At 47.5% G+C, this 16,895-nt stretch overlaps 2 protein-coding genes across 10 annotated transcripts in view; one reads left to right on the forward strand and one right to left on the reverse strand.

The window, feature by feature from the left end:
• HMBOX1 (homeobox containing 1) overlaps nt 1-7,707 on the forward strand; it is a 117,228-nt gene extending 109,521 nt beyond the window's left edge. For 3 of the 5 annotated variants that reach the window (XR_015282652.1, XR_015282653.1, XR_015282654.1), the window contains one exon: nt 6,267-7,707. The gene's annotated coding sequence lies outside the window, so the exon portion shown is untranslated. Of the gene's footprint in view, nt 1-5,625; nt 5,767-6,266 lie in introns of all 5 variants that reach the window. The other 2 variants (XR_015282651.1, XR_015282655.1) reach the window with 1 other exon arrangement.
• Nucleotides 7,708-10,115: 2,408 nt separating this feature from the next.
• KIF13B (kinesin family member 13B) overlaps nt 10,116-16,895 on the reverse strand; it is a 118,350-nt gene continuing 111,570 nt past the window's right edge. For all 5 annotated transcript variants that reach the window (XM_086875477.1, XM_086875479.1, XM_086875476.1 and 2 more), the window contains one exon: nt 10,116-14,398. In XM_086875477.1, the coding sequence (XP_086731603.1) occupies nt 14,115-14,398 (284 nt within the window). In that variant the 3' untranslated portion in view covers nt 10,116-14,114. The remainder of the gene's footprint in view (nt 14,399-16,895) is intronic.

Below are 16,895 nucleotides of genomic sequence, written 5' to 3' on the forward strand. Positions count from 1 at the left end.
TGGGAGCTAACTCCCCTTTTTCCTTAAAAAAAAATCTCTAAATATCCCCCCACAGGAGACTTGGCTGGACACTATCCTTGCCATTCACCCAGGATATCTGGTGGTGACCCAAAATATCATCATTTTCCCCTGATCTTGTTAGATCCTCCAAAAGCATCTGCCATAGGGTGTTCCGTGCCTTTTAAATCTGTTTTTGTGAGTATCTTTTGCCCACTGTGCACTGCAGAGCCTGTGCTTCGTTTTTGCCCTTAATTCTTGACCAGATTTTTCCATAATTTTGTTCTCCACTTATCAGGCAGGTTTCCACTTTTTGTTGGCATGTAAAGATGCTTAAAGGGACTCTGAGACAAATTTAGTAAAATTGGCAGGTTCCTATCACCAACAAATTCTCTAGAGAATTTAGGGACTTCCCTTAGGCTCTTATTTAAATCTTCCAGTTACTTTTCAGCTTCTTTGCCCTGAAATCCTTGTGAATCCCGGTTCAGAGCAGACCTGTGGCCCTGGGTACTTCAGTTCTCCCAGCACAGTTCCCAGCACTGCACTCACAGTAGCAATGGGAACATCTTCTCGTTTAGAAAATACATTTTTAGATATTCACTTGCTGCTGTCACTGTCCTCAATTCAGCTTCCCGTCCTCCTCTCCCTTCCCCTTAACTAATTAAAGTCTTCCATGTTATGGCAAGATGGCATATGTAGCTTAAATAACCCACCTCTTTAATTAAGAGGTTGAATTCAGCCTTCTGAGATATATTTGACATCATTTGAGATTTAAAAATACATTTTACTTACACAGTTTATCCGTCAGATCGCTCAAGGAGGGCAAAGAGATAATGAGAGTAAATTATTAATTAATATTTCTCACCCAGTATATTCCATTAAGAATATTAAGCATTTATTCCATTCCTCAAAGCACATTTGACTTTGGATAGAATTATGTTCTTAAGTCTGCCTGCTGATGAAGTTGCTGCTGTCTCTCTTTGACAGGACTGTAGGGACAGGGTGGAAAATACCGTTCAGAATCTAAATCACAGCCAGGAATTCCAAATATCAACTCACTGACCAGGTTTTCCACTTTAGCATTGTGAGCAGATCTTTTCAAGCCAATCATGCCACACACTGTCCCTGACACATCCAAGCTGTTCTTAGCTTGAAAACAGTTGGTAAAATTATGGAGTGAAAACAGCAGCAGGAGCATCTCCACTTCCAGTGTATGGGATGGAGTGGGGTGGAATGGTGAAGGAATTCAAGATGTTGCTGGGAAAGACCCAGGAGTATTGCACAACATCTGGAACTGCTCCCTGAAAAGGGGAAGCACCTTGGGATCTTTGTTGATGAGAGGATTGAAATGGTTTGGGAGCTGTTACTGGATCTGAGCTGTGCTTTTGTTCATTTTCTCACAGAGGTAGTTCAGGGAAGGGCTGTTAAATCCCATCCCATCCCACCCCTGCCATGGGCAGGGACACCTCCCACTGTCCCACGCTGCTCCAGCTTGGCCTTGGACACTGCCAGGGATCCAGGGGCAGCCACAGCTTCTCTGGGAGTTTCATCCCAGCCACACCCTTAGAGGGAACAATTCCTTCCCAGTATCCCATCCATCCCTGTCCTCTGGCAGTGGGAAGCCATTCCCTGTGTCCTGTCCCTCCATCCCTTGTCCCCAGTCCCTCTCCAGCTCTCCTGGAGCCCCTTTAGGCCCGGCAAGGGGCTGGAAGGTTTCCTGCAGAGTTCCCTTTCAGTTTAACCACACATTCCCACCTTGGCTGAATAACTGAACCAGTTCAGTTCTAAGAGTTCAATTCACCACTTCTTCATTCAGAGCCCTTCACTTACACAAACCTTTCTTCTGTAGAGCTTTTTAAGTCCCAGTCCTCTTTCTCCAGGGCCTTGGAGAAAATCAGTGCTGTTGAGATGTGGAAATGTTTATAAATCTATTGGATATATGTGATAAATTTGTCAAGAGTGATGCAGAATGGAGAGACACTTTCAATTAGGGTTGGGTTTAGTTTTTTAATTTTTTTTTTTTTTTTTTTTTTTGATGAAGTAGGTGGAATAGGGAGTTTGCTTTGGGATTGTTGGAGGCCACCCGACCTTCAGGGTCTCCTTGTAGGTGGCAGACTGGTCCCTTCTGGCCTTAATTGTAAATCTATGACTCCAAAGAGATAAAATGTGTCTTTTACCTTTAGAACTTGTTCAGAATATTGAATAGTTTATAGAGATTTGAGTTCTGGAGGGGTTCTCTGCAGCAAGAACTTTCCATCAGAGAACACTTTGTGCCTTATGTCTCTAACCCCACTTCCAGTTCCAGACAATAAAAATCTTGTACCATTACCCCCAAATTCAGCATAAATAGAATTTGATCAATTATAACCATTTCTTTGGGCTGCAGTGCCTCAGCAGCTGATTTTCACAAATACCATTGTAAGAGGGCTTCAAAAAATCCCACAGCCAGCACAAGCCCTCTTGCTAAACTTATTTCCTCCATGGAGCCTGCATTCCTTGAAGAAATTTCTGTGGAGAGTCTGAGCTCAACCCTCCTCAACTGCTCTGAGCCATTTGCTTCCCTCTGAAGTTGATTCTTGGTACGGAATTTGTGATTATACTTACATATTTGTCACATTATTTTCCCAGATTTCAGTGCTTCTCATAGAAATAATCTCTTTTATCTTTCATGCAAGCTCCTTCACACCCCAATAATCCCATTTTACCTGGTTTGCCTGTTCTGAAGTGCTCTGACCTGAAGGTCTTGTCCTTGCAGCCTCCAAGTAAGGGATTGATGTTTCCACCTTATAAAAAAACAATCCATTGTAGGGCAGAAGGTTCCAGACTTTCTGCTCTGGGGTTTCCCAGCTCTCAGGCCCTTCTCCCTTCCCTCCTTGCAGTTTAGATGATTAGAAAATCACAGAAGTAACAATTTTTAAGTATAATTTTTTTTTATTAGTACTTGGAGACTCTTTTTTTTACTGGGAACATTTGTTTACTGGGAGACATCCCCGTTTCCTTTGGCCTTTTAGATGGTGCTGTATCCATTACTTACTTGAAGTATATATGAAATAAATAAGAACAATTTTATCTACTTTGGCCGGTTAAAAGGAAAAAAAATCAGCTCATAAATTCAGCCAGTTTACAGCAGGTTCTTCACTTGCACAATCCTGTGTGAAATCAGGACCTTGGGAGAGGGACAAGGTGGAAATGGTTTTTTCATTGAATTGTGGAATGGTTTGGGTTGGAAAGGACCTTAAAGCTCATCCATCTGCCATGGGCAGGGACACCTTCCCCTATCCCAGGGTGCTCCAAGCCCTGTCCAGCCTGGCCTTTTTTGTTCCAATTTATTTCAGTTTATTTTGCCTTGCTTGCCCTTTCTGTTGGAACCTTAATTGGAGCAGTGGATTTTCCCGGTTTGGGTTTGGTTTTAATGTGGGTGTTTGGGACAGGATGCCTGGATTTGCACAGCTTTCCCAGGAGTCTGCTGCTTCCCTTGGACACTTCATTTATCCAGGGTTAGGAATCTCTCATGGCAGCCAGAGTAGCTTTTTATTATTATTCATAAGTTGGTTTAGGCTTGAAAATCATTGGAAAATCTTGAAGTCGCTTTTCCAAATGAAAGAATTACAGTGAAAACAGAGTTTGGATTTTGAGCTTCCCATCTTCCAGTGTTATCCACTGAATTTTCTGTTCCTTTTTTTTGGCTTCTGTGTGAATTTGGGTGTCATCCTGAGCCTTGTGCTGACCTGAAGCTGGTGACTGGTTTTTGGTGGCTGTGGGGTCAGAGCCCTGTTTGGTCTTTCGGGAGGGACAGATTCCCCATTCTGTCACCCAGTAAAAACCCAAAATCAAACCCCCTTTTTCCTTGCTGTTGGCTCCAGGAATGTCTTTCTGAATCTCATCAAAGCCTCCCTAATTTTGCTGTTGTAATTCTGGGCAGCACTTTTCCAGCCAGTGCTGCTGGTTGAGGCTGGGAGAGCCCAAATCCCTCAGCCTTCAGTCAGATCCTGTGGGACGGGGCGATGTCATTGTGTCATCAGGGACAGGCTGTGTCCATAACCCAGGAATATCAGATTTAAACTCAGTTTAAACAGCAGTTCTGTCACAGGGTGATGAGTCAGAGTCAGTTGTGGCCACGGGAAGCACCATTTTCCTGACACATTGCCTTGGCTGTCTTCCTCTTGGTCTTTATGTTCTTCCCAAGGCTGCTGCGAGCCCGGGAAGCGGGAGATGCGTGCAGTACTTCTTTCATTTTAGGTTTTTTTTCCTTAGTGTCGATTTAAAAAGTGCCTAAGTGAGGAACAGGACTCCAGAGTGAGCTGGAGGAATAGGATTAGACCTCATTTCCCTCTTAAGAAAAGAGCCCTCCCTGCATCCCTCCGCACATCCCTCCAGTGAGTCCGGAGCCCGGCAGAATCCGGCTGGAAAAAGCTCCCTGTTCTTGCCTTGTGCTGCCCTCCTTGGTTCTCAGTCTTTTAGGGGGGATCTCATTTCTCAGCCAAACGTTTGCAATCTCTGGTTTGGGGTGGATGGCAAAGAGGGGGGAAGCTTGGATGGAATTCAGTAGGAAACTGCCTCTTGGATTGCAGATACAAAGAGCTCTGTGTGATAAACACCCACCTCTGGAAAACCAGGTGGAAAAAGCTGATGTCCTTCCTTAACCACCTCCTTTGGAATCACAGAATGGTTTGGGTTGGAAAGAACCTTCAAAATCATCCAGTCCCACCCCCTGCCATGGGGAGGGACACCTCCCACTATCCCAGGTTGCTCCAAGCCCTGTCCAACATGTCCCAGAACATTTCTAGGGATGGGGCAGCCAAAACCTCTCTGGAATCCCAAAGGCAGTTTCTTCCTATATTAATTATTTCTAGGTTTATCATAGTGGCACCTGCTAAACATTTTGTCCAAATAATCCTGACTATTGGCAGGTGGTTATAATTTTGTAAAGGTGAGAATTTTATGTGGGTTTAAAGACTAAAGGAATCTGTGATAGTTTAAAAAAAAAAAAGAAATCATTAAAGGAGGATTTCTTCTGACCAGAGTGAAAGGAGGTAACAGAACACTGTGAAGGTGTTTTAGTACCACTTAAGGGTTCAGCAAATGAAAGCAATCCGTGTGTAGATGTTTTATTTTTCATTAGCAACAAAGTGTTTTCACTCTGACAACATCCGAGGTGGGAAAGCCTGGGGAAGGACTGTTGGAAAGTTGTGAGGACATCTCTGTAGAGATGAAACAGCCTCTGGGGAGTGGGTGGTGATAGAAGCAGATAGAATGTGGGAATCCATTGCTGGGGTCCTGATGGAAGTCCCCTGTTGGTGGAGCCTGTGGCCCTGCTCAGAGATGCCTTTTGGGAGTGGTATTTTCCCTGAGAAGGGGTTGTCACCGGCAGTGGATGTTGGTGACAGCAGATGGATGCTGTAGTCGAGCACTGCAAACCCTCAAGGGAGGGCAGGGTGGAACGAGCTCAGAGCCACACAAAAACAGAGCTAAACCCTGGCGAAGGCCGGGGAGGTTCCTCACACCCAAATCCTGTGTGACTCGACTTCGTCCCACCGTGCTCTCGACCTTGGGGCGGGTACCAGCCCTGCATCTCCTGTCCTGGGCTGGGATGGCTCCAGCTGCCTCCTGTCACTTCACTGTCACCAGGTCCATCAGTGACACCCAAGACGAGCCGTGTCCCATCCCTGTCCTGTCCGTTCCTCCGTCGGCCTCTCCCACCCAGCTGCTGCTTTGCCCCAGCTGGGCCCCGTGTCTCATCTGCTGTAGGTGTCCTGCCTACCTCAAGAGGTAACCATGGGATCCTGGAGCGGTGTGGTCACCCTCTGGTCAGTTTTCCATGAGCACTAGCGCACACTCTCACACACACACACACACAACACACACTGGAATGTATATTCTCCTCCCCCCCAGCCCCCAAATAACCTCTTGACCTGATCCTTGCTGTAGCCACCACCAACTCCTCTTGCAAATTGGATGCTGCTTTAAATGTGAAAACAAATGTTCAAGAAGCTATAAAACCTGAATGAAAGCTAAAGCTGAATTTATAAAGCCTTGTTGCATATGAGCCAAAAGTGCAAAAAGCTCTATATAATGAACTAACCTGCCACTCATATAAATATAAATATATATAAATATATTAAAATCAGACTGTTCTACAAAATTGTGTATTTGTATTTTTGTGTACGTACAATTTTCTGCTAAGCAGAAGGAGGATGTAGTATAGGATGATGTGAGAAGAGATTTTGTTTAATCATATTTCTTTGTTACTTATTTTTGTTAACATCCAGATGCCTGTCTTTGTCTTATGTGTATGACACTGTTCCAAAGGTGCAGTATCCCTCTCCCGCTGCGCGTCCGACCTCCTTCCTCCACAGGGAATGAGTCAGGTGATGCCCCTCATCGTCATCATCATCATCATCATGTCATCATCATCATCATCATCCCCTTCAGATCCACCCTGGTCTTGATCTTAAGGGCTGCTTGTTCAGCTGAGAGACGAGATGTTTCATTGCCCGCGCCTTGTGTCGCTGCTGCTCCTGGTGAAGTTGAATATTCATGTGCTGGTTGACTCCTCTGCATGTAGCTGTTCCCTGAACACGTTTCCATGCTCTGCTGCTGCTCCTCAGCCTGACATTTTGGGGAGAAAAAAATGGATTGGATAGGTTGGGAGGGAGGATGAGCAGATCCTCGTGGTGGGAAGTTGCTTGTGGAGAAGGAAGTGCCGGGGTGGTCCCCGGGGCGAGCCTCACTCAGAGCCCACGGGGAATGGAGGAAGCACCTCGTGTTCCCCACGCTGGCTGTCAGGGAGGAAGGCTGGGGAGGAGGTGATGGGTTGTAACTCGCCCTGTGCCCCCTCAGGAACATCCACCCCAGCACCCCTGGTGACTTTGGGGCACTTTGGCTCTTGGCTTTGGGAGCAGCCCTGAGAGGGATCCATCTGTTCATGCGCTGCCCTTGCAGTGAAGGCACTGAGTGTTGAGAAGAACATTCCAAACTCTTCCCCCAGTCACTGCCTTTATCTGCAAGGTGCTGATGGCTCCCTGCGAGGAGAAAAGGAATAGTGTAGGAAACCTGAGAACCCTTGGTGCACTTGGGAGTCGTCATTTATCCATCACAGAGAGCTATCCAGGGAAACAAAGGGCCAAAGGAAGCTGGATAGAACAGGATGTAGTGATGATGGAAGGCTTGGGGCAGGAGATGATGAAGTTCACCTTCAGTCCCACCACAGCCCCTTGAGGAAACTGATCCAGCCTCCATCCCAAATGCAGGTGAGGGTCAGTGTCCATCACACCTTCCCCTGGCAGCAGGTGCTGTGAAAACAAACCATCATCCTGTCCCCTTGTGCCCTTCTTCGTTTTCTCTTTTTTAATTTCATCCCTGCCTTCGTTAGAGCCGACCCGCGGCCCGGGGAGAGCGATACTGCACCTTTCCACGTAGGGCTCATATTTATAACAATGTGTAATGACTGTAGCAAAAGTCCTTGTTTCTGTATGTGAATGGACAGAGAAACAAGTGCTCTATTGTATTGATTAAAATAGTTCAAATGAGTCCTGTATCATTGTATCTCCTATTCTGGATTAGTGCCTTTTGGACAGTAGACTGTTCTGTAATTAAAATGTAGTATAACTGCTTTTTTGTACAGTTTTGTTTTAATAAAACTTTTTTTTAATTTGTGTTTATTTTAGTATTGTACCTATTAGAAAATAAAAATGTATAACTCAACACCGACCCTTCTCTTCCATCGTTCTTTTTGTGCAGGGCTTGGCTGTGAGACCTAAAATGTGTCCTGAGAACAAAACAAATGTAGAAAATTTGGATTTGTTTGGGGGGGAAAATGAATTCTTTGTGCCCTCCCTGTGGGGAAGGGGTGAAGGTGGTGGACATGATGATGGTGGATTTGAAGCAGTGGAATCACTTGGGATTTGAGCTGATTTGGGCTGGTTCCAGGGACCTTTTGGGTCTCTTTCCAGTCAAAGGAGATGTTGGGGGTGGAGTTTTCCCTCCTTGGACTGGGGTTTGTCACAGGTGGAAGTGCTGGTCACACAGAGATGTTGTGTCCTTGGAGATGGTGCACTTCCCTCTGGGAACCTCCCCCCCAGGCCTCAGGAAGGGCCCTGTGCCCCATCCCCAGCAGAAAAGTCTCCTGCTGGAGCAGCTGAAGGGCTGCAGGGAGCAGCCCTTGGGGGCAGCGGCCGATGAAACCAAAACATCGAATTCCCCACCACGGGGGGATTGTGAGAGCCCCAAGGCAGGAGGGGGCTGTGGCTGCCCTTTGCTCCTGGCCTGCTGGGGCTGAGCAGCCTGGGGGGGTCTAGAGAGGGTTTGTGGGGTGGGTGGGTGGGAAAAGCTTCCTCAGAAGGGGAAGAAATTCCTGCAGGAGGTGTGGAAGCTGAGAAAACACAAAGTCACAGGAGTTGATTTATTCAGTGAGATAGTGGCTGGGTCCTGCCATCCTGGTTAAAATCAGGATGTGCAGCTGTGGCTGGGGGCTTTGCTCAGGATGGACACCTCAAACAGGGGAAGGAAACTCTGGAGAGGTGCAGATGATAAAAAATGGACTTCAGGAGTGGAAACACCTTTCAGACTGCTCCTTATGCCTCTCAGACATCAAAGAGAGGGATAAAATTTATCTCCACCCTCCCCATCATCAGCTGCTGTGTTCGTAGAGGGAATCTTCTGGAGGGAGGAGGCTGGGTGGGGATCATGGAATCCCAGAATGGTTTGGGATGGAAGGCACCTCAAAACCCATCCAGTCCCACCCCTTGCCATGCAGAGACACTTTCCACTATCCCAGGCTGCTCCAGGTTCCACCCAGTCTGGCCTTGGACACTTCCAGGGATGGGAGAAACACTTCCAGGGGTGTCTGCTGCAACACCTGGGCTGCTGGATGAAGCCCACTCTCCCTCCTTCACAGCTGAAAACCAGGAATACAAAAAAGCCCCATTTGGAGATGTTTTAAAAAACACAAGAGGAATAAATCCACACTGGAGGTCTGTGCTTCTGCACTTCCAGACCTTTCTGCCTGTTTTGGTGGGAAACCAGATTGATCAGGTTAAAAAACAATAATTTATCACAGGTTGGTGTCCAAAGGTGAACAAAACCCCCTTGGAAATGTGCCCAGCTCGTGGCAGGGCAGCTCCTCTCTCCACTCAGGGTGAAGCCCAGGGGCTGCTGCCTCCCATGGCAAAGTGTTTGAAGCCAAGCGAGGCCGATGGAAGCGGTGTTAATTTGAAGGAAAACGGGGAAAAATGTGTCCTTTGTTAGTTTTGGGGTTTTTTAAAAATTTTTTTCCTGCTCTTTTTGATCGGAGCCTTTTCAAGCCAGCTTTGGCTGCAGAACAGAACGTGGCAGCGCGGGGAAGGTGCCGCAGCCACCTTCCGGGAAGAGCGAGGTTTGAACAAAGTGACGCCGCTTCAAACAGCTCCTGTGTTTCAGCCAAAGAGGGTTTTTTTTTCTTTCAGAAGGTAAAACATAAAAGGGAAGTGGCTTTAAAGAAAAAGCTGTTTTCGTGTGCTGATTGCAAGACAGTGCTGATAAAAATATCCTTTGCTCGCTGAGTTTCAGTGGGGATGGGGGGGGATCAACGCAGTGTTTGTTGCTTTAGAAAAAAGCCAAGATAAACTGAAAAACCACACAAAATAATCCCAGTCAAAGCCTGCCTGTTGTTTCCAATGTGAGAGAAATGGGGCTGAAGAGAAAGGAAATGATGTGGCCCAGGCAGGGGGTTTCAGGGACATCATGAAATGTTGAGGGGGGTTCTCATCACCCCAAGGCCTTCTTGGCCAGCAGGGTTGGTCGTGGCAGTTCCCTGAGGCACCAACCTCCCTAAAAACCAACCTGGAGCAAGGCAGAGAAGTCCTGGGGATCCTCATCCCACTGTGGGTATCAGGAAAAAAATCTTCCCCATCAGGGTGGTCAGGCACTGCCACAGCTGCCCAGGGAACGCTGGAATCACCATCCCCTCCAGGGATTTAAAATCCATGTGGATGTGGCACTTGGGGACATGGGTCAGTGGTGGCCTTGGCAGTGCTGGGGAACCACTGGAATCAATTCTGGAAGTTTTCCCAACCTAAACTATTCCAGTTCTAAACATTTTGGTGTCACTAACTGGAACAACAAAACACAGACGTCCCGGCTCTAAAGAAGACGTTTATTCAGGTCCTGCAGGCGGCATCGCACGTATGATACAACATTACAGTCATTTAGTATGGTACAGAAATAATTAAAAACTTTACAGCTCATTACAAAGTCTCTTTGGATTTCAGCTCATTTAAAGTACACGGAGCCCCTGTAGCGTCTGACCCTGGCAGGGACAGCCGAGCTGGGACCGGCTCCCAGGGAACCCGACGGGATCGTGGTACAAGACACTTGATCGTGACCCCACTCGGGGTGTTGTGACGTGTGACCAGCCCACACCGTTCCTCACCGCCTCATTCCCTAAAATCCAGGCACCCCGAGGCCGCCCAGCCCTCGCTGCCGGCTGCTGGCCCCGGGATAAGGCACTGGGAAAACGAAATCTTGTGCAAAGAACTGGAGGAACCGGCGGAGGGACAACGGGAACATCACCACAGACACGGCTCCACAGGGCATGGACAACCCCCAGGCTTGGTGGGGTTCCCCCACTGTGGGGAGGGATGAGGGGGTCCTGCCTTTGTAAGGAGGTGAACATTTCACCCCAGCCACGGACAAACCCCTCTGTTCAAGGACCCAGGTGGTGTCACCACACAGAATTTGCTTCTGCTCGTTTTCCTCAACTCAACAACGTCATGAAACAGCAAAGGGCCAAAGCCTCGGGGTTAACAGGCTTGATTTTGGACATGGAGATCAAAACACCTCAAGAGCTGAACCTAACACAGGAAAAAGGCGTGGCTTGGCTTGAGAAAACCCCAAAAAGTCCCTGTGAGCAGCCTCCTCTTGGCTGGCTTGGTGCCACAGCCCCTGGGGAGGAGGGACCCCCAGCCCCACAAACACAGTGGGGACAGAGCCTTTCCAAACCACCAACACCATTTTCCAAGAATCTGAGACCCACCCACAATTCAGGGACACAGCCAGCAGGACTGAACCCCCGAGAGACACCAGAGATGAGACACTCGATACAAATGACACTCTCCTGCATTAAATATTCTTCTTCCCTGTATAAAGTGCATGAAAATCTTGGAAAAATCTGCATAGCTATTCACACACCAGCCTCAGTGCTGGGTTCCACTTAAGAGCACCTCCTCCTTTAGGCTGAGACTAGAGTTTTTCAAGATTATCAGTAAAAAATAGACATTACTACCTCCACAATGATTTTTACCTCTTTTCTGGTTAGTTGGCTTAGCTGGGGTGAAGTAACAGATGGCTTTGAGTAGAGGAGTGTGCACTCACTCTGCCAAAAATTGAAAAACACCTTTAGAAAGGACCTCACCTGCCCAGGAAAGCTGTGAGGGAGCAGAGAGAGTCAGGGCATCCTCCAGGAACACCCTCATGGCCAAATCTGATGTTTTTGGCTTTCTGGAGCTTGTGCTGCATCAGGGTGATTTTAATTCGAGGGGAGGTTTTGTTTCCAAAGTCAGAGGAAATGGTGAAAACCAAGAGAGCTCTGAGCAAGGTCCTCCCTCCAGGAAGGCACCGCAGGCTCCTCGTGCTCTTCATTCTCAGTGGATTCCTGGAGCCAGCCCAGCCCTACTGAACAGATTTGCTTCCAGGACGAGTTATCCCAGAGGAGGCAGCAGCTGTGGGCTGCTCAAACCACCCTTCACACCCCTCCCCGTGGTTCTGCAACACAAGTGAGGCTGGGAGGAGAGGGAATCCAGCCGGGATCAGTCAGATCCGGCCGCGTGTCCCAGGAGTGCAAACACTGGGACAATGTTCGTGTTCAAGCCATGGCCAGAGGAGTTTATAATCAGCAGCAGAAACAGGGAACCATCACCCCAGCTCCTTCTGCTCCTCCCCTTCTCTCCTGCAGCCTGGACACCTTTCCATGGGCCCTGGGAAATCCTGGATTCCCAAACAGCAGCACAAGAAAAGAGGCTTCAAAAGGACTTGGAGGCTCCTCCCTTCACATCTTCCCCAAAGGGGCCACCGAGCAAACCTGGAGGAGTTCTGAAGACATCCCTAAATCCAAGTATCTGAAATGCTGAGACTAAAAACACACAACTCTGGGGAGGGGCTGCTTCACATCGGCTTCTTCCGGCAGCACATCAGAACAAAGTGCAATTAAAAACACGGCCAGGGTGGAGTTCAGAGAACCAACAAGGCAGCGTTAAGAGGCATCAAATTAATTAGCGGGTGGTCTTTCATTGGCAAGACTCCTCAGACCCCAAAACGAAGAGTTTCACTGTACAGGTTGTGTTCACAAAAACTGTTTTCGTTTAAAAACCCAGGATTTCAGCATCCGAATCCTTTACTACCAAATTCCTCCCCCCATCGTGGCTTGGATGGACAGGAGCTTCGTGCAAAGGGAAAAGAGGGAAAACTGTACACTAAAAATATCTTTAAAAAGCTGCTCTGTACATTTTATATTAAGATTTCTTGAGGAAAATTTAGGAAACGCTGAAACTACTTACACCAAGCTGAAAGGATACACAACCCCTGGCAGGTCTACGCAGGCTGCATCGGAACCCAGCCCACTTATTTCTGCTACAGATTAGTTTCTATTTTAATTTTATTCCTTCTGCATAAATGATATTAATTACAGTAAATCAGCATAATTATCTCCTTCACTAAGCATCCCTATCTCCTTTGATGCCAATGGAGCTTTCCCCTGGACCTCGAAACCAGATGTTTAAGGCACTTGGATACCCACGGGCAGTGACTGAAGAGATATTAAAGTTTAATCATTAATTTAGCATCCTAAATAGTCCCCACGTAGCTAAAACATCTATTGCTCAGGCTGTCCAATCCCCCCGTGATGACTAAACAAGATATAAACAGCTCAGGATAGAAAAATCCGTGGCTTTTCAGGATCTGATAGGAAAACAAGGGTGGGTTGATCCGTGCATGGACACACGGACAGGGATACGTCCCCTGTGCCACAGGCAGCTAAAAATTGGACAGAAATAAAACCAAGTTTTATAAAAGCCAGCCCAAAGCTCCCCCTTTCCAAGAGAGAGGCTGGTTTTGGGGATGACAGAGGCACCTCCTCTTTGGATCGGTGCTGGGAGAGCTCCTCTGCGCAGCATTGGGCGGGGGATGATTGTAAAGCGCAAACATTTCATGTTTTAAAAGAATAAATAAAAATAAATAGACTGGATTGATCCTGTTATGAGGACAGAAACCCCCTACTTGGCAAAATTCTGAGTGTCTCCAAAGGCTGGGTGGGAACAGGGAAGCACTTCAGTGCTGACACCTCTGCAAAAATCCTTTCAGCCCGGGGAGGAACCAAGGAGAAGGTCCTGCCACTCTGGGGAAGTGAGAGAGGGGATCCTGTCACGGTGAGAGCAAACATTAAATGGACCAAAAATCAAAAATAGGACAGAGCTGGCCATGGGCTTTCTCCCACTCCCAACAAACCAGCTGGGAAGAGCACACTGCTTTCCACAGGAGAGTGGGATAATGGAGCACTGATCCAAACAAGCACTGGTCCCACCCACGTAACCCAAGGGCTGCTGCTTCTTTAAATAAAGGGACACTTTGGGGGTTCTTTATCTCCAAATGAAATTCTACTTTCACTTTTCTGCCCTTGTGGAATAATTTCCACCTTGCCCTTTCACGGTGGATTACATGACACGGACACAGCTCCTAGAGAATTACAACACAGCTGTTACTTTGGGGAGGTTCTTCAGGAACTGCCCTGCACTTCCAGGGAAGCACCAGTGCCTGGGGAGGACTTGGTGGCTGTTGGGAAGTGTTTTGGTGCCGTGGTTTGACCAATTTTCCTCTGAAGGGAGGAAGAGAAGGAGCTCATTACACCCAGCCAGCGCCGGCCCCAGCTGCCGTCAGCTCCTCTCGGAGGCGTCAGGACTTGGGACGGGAAACGAAGGATCCAGCACCACGACGAGGCAAAGAATTATCGTGTCAATCACCCAGAGCAGAGAGAACAAACCCTTCATTAGTGTTTGCCACCAACTGGAAGTTGGGATGGTTGGCTTGGCTTCCCGAAGCCACCGGCTCCCCCGGCCGGGTCCCCAGGGTGTTCGCTGGGCTGGGAGCTCTCAGTTTGCCCAGGATTTCCTGTTCTCCGCGTTCTTCTGGCTCTTCTCCAGCCGCAGCGTGGATCCTCCTTCCGACTTGGCGAGGGCTGTGAGGGAGGCCAGGTTGGAGGCCGAGCCGGAGAAGTTCCCGCTCCTCCTGTTCTCGGCTGCCGGCAGCCTCGGGCCGCTGCTGCGGCGCCGCGCCGGGCCCGGGGCCTTCCTCACCCGGCCCGGCTTCACCAGCAACCCGTAGCCGGGGTTACACCTGAAATACTGCTTCCCGCCGATGGAGCCGTCGTTCTTACCTGGGACGAGAGAATCAGGGAGTCACAGACTGCTTTAGGATGGGAGGGATGTTAAATCCCAGCCCCTTTTCCAACCCCGGCACCTCCCACTGCCCCAGGCTGCTCCAAGCCCCGTCCAGCCGGGCCCAGGGATCGTGAGGCAGCCACGGCTTCTCTGTGCCACCCTGAGAGGGATTTTATTCTGTGCAAATTGCTGCTACTGCACCCAGAGAAGGAGGCAAGGAAAAAACGCTGAGAGGGAGAACTGTTCCTTAAAAATACAGAATGGAGCTGAAAACTTCCCTGTGGAACCCCAGCAAGGCCCCAGCACGGAGAGTGACTCTGAAGGGGACACTACACCTTGTCCTTCCCACTCGCTCTGTAATTTCTCCAAAAGAGGTAAATAACCAGTTCCATTGCCACAGTACCAGGAAGGAAGGAAAACCAGACATTTAAAAGAGCTTTTGGCTTTCCGAGCTGACGTCTGAAGTTGAGGACTGCCGCTCTCACCATGTCATAAACCCTACACAGAACAGGAAGGATAATTCCTCTATGCTGATGCTGTTGAGACCTTTCTATTTCTTATTTTAGATAATTTAAAATTCCCAGGATCACTGTTCAGGGATTGCTCCCATGCATAAAGGGGAGGTGGAAAGATTCAACAGCTCTTTAAATGACATAAAGTCACCCCTTTGGCTTTTGGGGTGTTTCATTCTCCCACCATCAGCACGTCGGGTCCAATGTACCCTCAAGGGACTTGGATTTCCATGTCCTTGGAGTTTTATCCCTGTTTTCAGTGTGACAAAGACACCACTTTGTGACCACATTCCTCAAGTGAAGCTCCAGATATGCCAGAAGCCAGCATCCACCAAAACAGGGTCTTAATCCTTGTGGAAATACAGAAGGGGTGGGAAAAAAATTCCAGCAACATCAACAGCTGAGTCCTCAGCAGGCCAAAAATCTCCTGACTTTTCCATGGAAGCTGCTGCTTACTGGGATGTGCAAACAGAATCAGCACTGGAACAGCTCAAGAGAGGGAAGGTGACCTTCCAAAACTGAAATCAATCTGTAAATATATTTATATTTTTATTTATATCCATATCTATATCTATATCTCCCTCTATATATATATAAATATAAATACATATAAATATGTGTATTTATATAAAATATACACAATACATTAATATATAAAATAAATATTACATATTACATATTTGATATAATTTTAATTTTAATATATTTTTATATATTTATTTTTTTAAAATGAGGCACAAATCCAGGACTGAGGAACTACCACAGCTTGCAAAAGGATCAAGAGCTCCAGTTTGCTTTCCAGGATGGAAAACTGCAGAGAGTTTTCCGAAACCAGCTGGGAAGTCACTGCCCAGCTCAGCTCCGATGGGCACAGGGAGATTTGGGAGCTCTGGATCTGCTGGATGAACTGCTCCAACCTCAGGGAAATGTGCAGAGGGGAGGAGCACGGGCTCCCTGGCAGGTGCTGATTTACCACCCAGCCTGGAAATGCTGCACTGGGCTAAAAGGGTTGGAATAAAGAGTTTTATGTGCCCTGGGGAACCCAAATCCTCTCACTGTCACCCCATCTCTCCCAGATTTTCCACTGGCACTCCCTGACTCGCTCCAATCCTGCCTGCTCCTGGAGAGGAAAGCAGTTGGGAAGGCTGGTCTCCAGCAAGGATCAAATCCCAGCCATCACCTTCCTTTCCTCGTGTGCTGGAGACACCCTATTCCCACATCACCACCACAGGAACCGCACCCTGATTTCCAAAAAAATCCTGGAAACCCAAAATTCCAGGAGTTCCACAGCTGTACAGGCAAGAGTCAGGCAGGGATGACAAATGAGATGATGAAAGAAACCTCAAATTATCTGTATGGCCTGGTGGTCAGTGGGTGATTATTTCCCACTGCTTTTCACATATATGGGGGCATGTATATAAATATATATATATATATATATATATATAGACACACACATATACGTGTATATATACATATACATACATATAGTGTATGTACATACACATACACTATATATTTATACACATTATATATATACACACACACAAAAATAGTCTTTTGCAATTTTAAAGCTTACTTTAAAATAAAATCCTATTACCTCTTAATACCTATTAAGAGACTTTGCAACTCATTTAGCCTAAATGTCCCTTTGAACTAAATCCCACAACTCCTGTTGTGCTTTGAGCACCCTCATCTTCACAGCAGAAGCCCAGAAGAGAATCCTATGGACACAAGGCCTGTCTCCTGCAGCTGTTGCTTACCAAACTGCATGGAAAAGGGACCCTGATTCCTACTTCCAGTGTAAGAAGCCAAGAAATGACTGGAAAGGGACAGTTAGGGATCACAGAACTGTTTGGGTTGGGATCTCAAAGGGGTTGGGAGTGAGAGCAGGGAAGACCTTTTACATTTTCCTTTCCAAAATGCCTCCTGCAACGGGCAATAAACCCCTCAGTGGGTAACAAACCCCCCAAAAAAGCAG

This window comes from Cyanistes caeruleus, chromosome 2, assembly GCF_971803275.1.
Source record: "Cyanistes caeruleus chromosome 2, bCyaCae1.hap1.1, whole genome shotgun sequence".
Lineage (NCBI taxonomy): Eukaryota > Metazoa > Chordata > Aves > Passeriformes > Paridae > Cyanistes > Cyanistes caeruleus.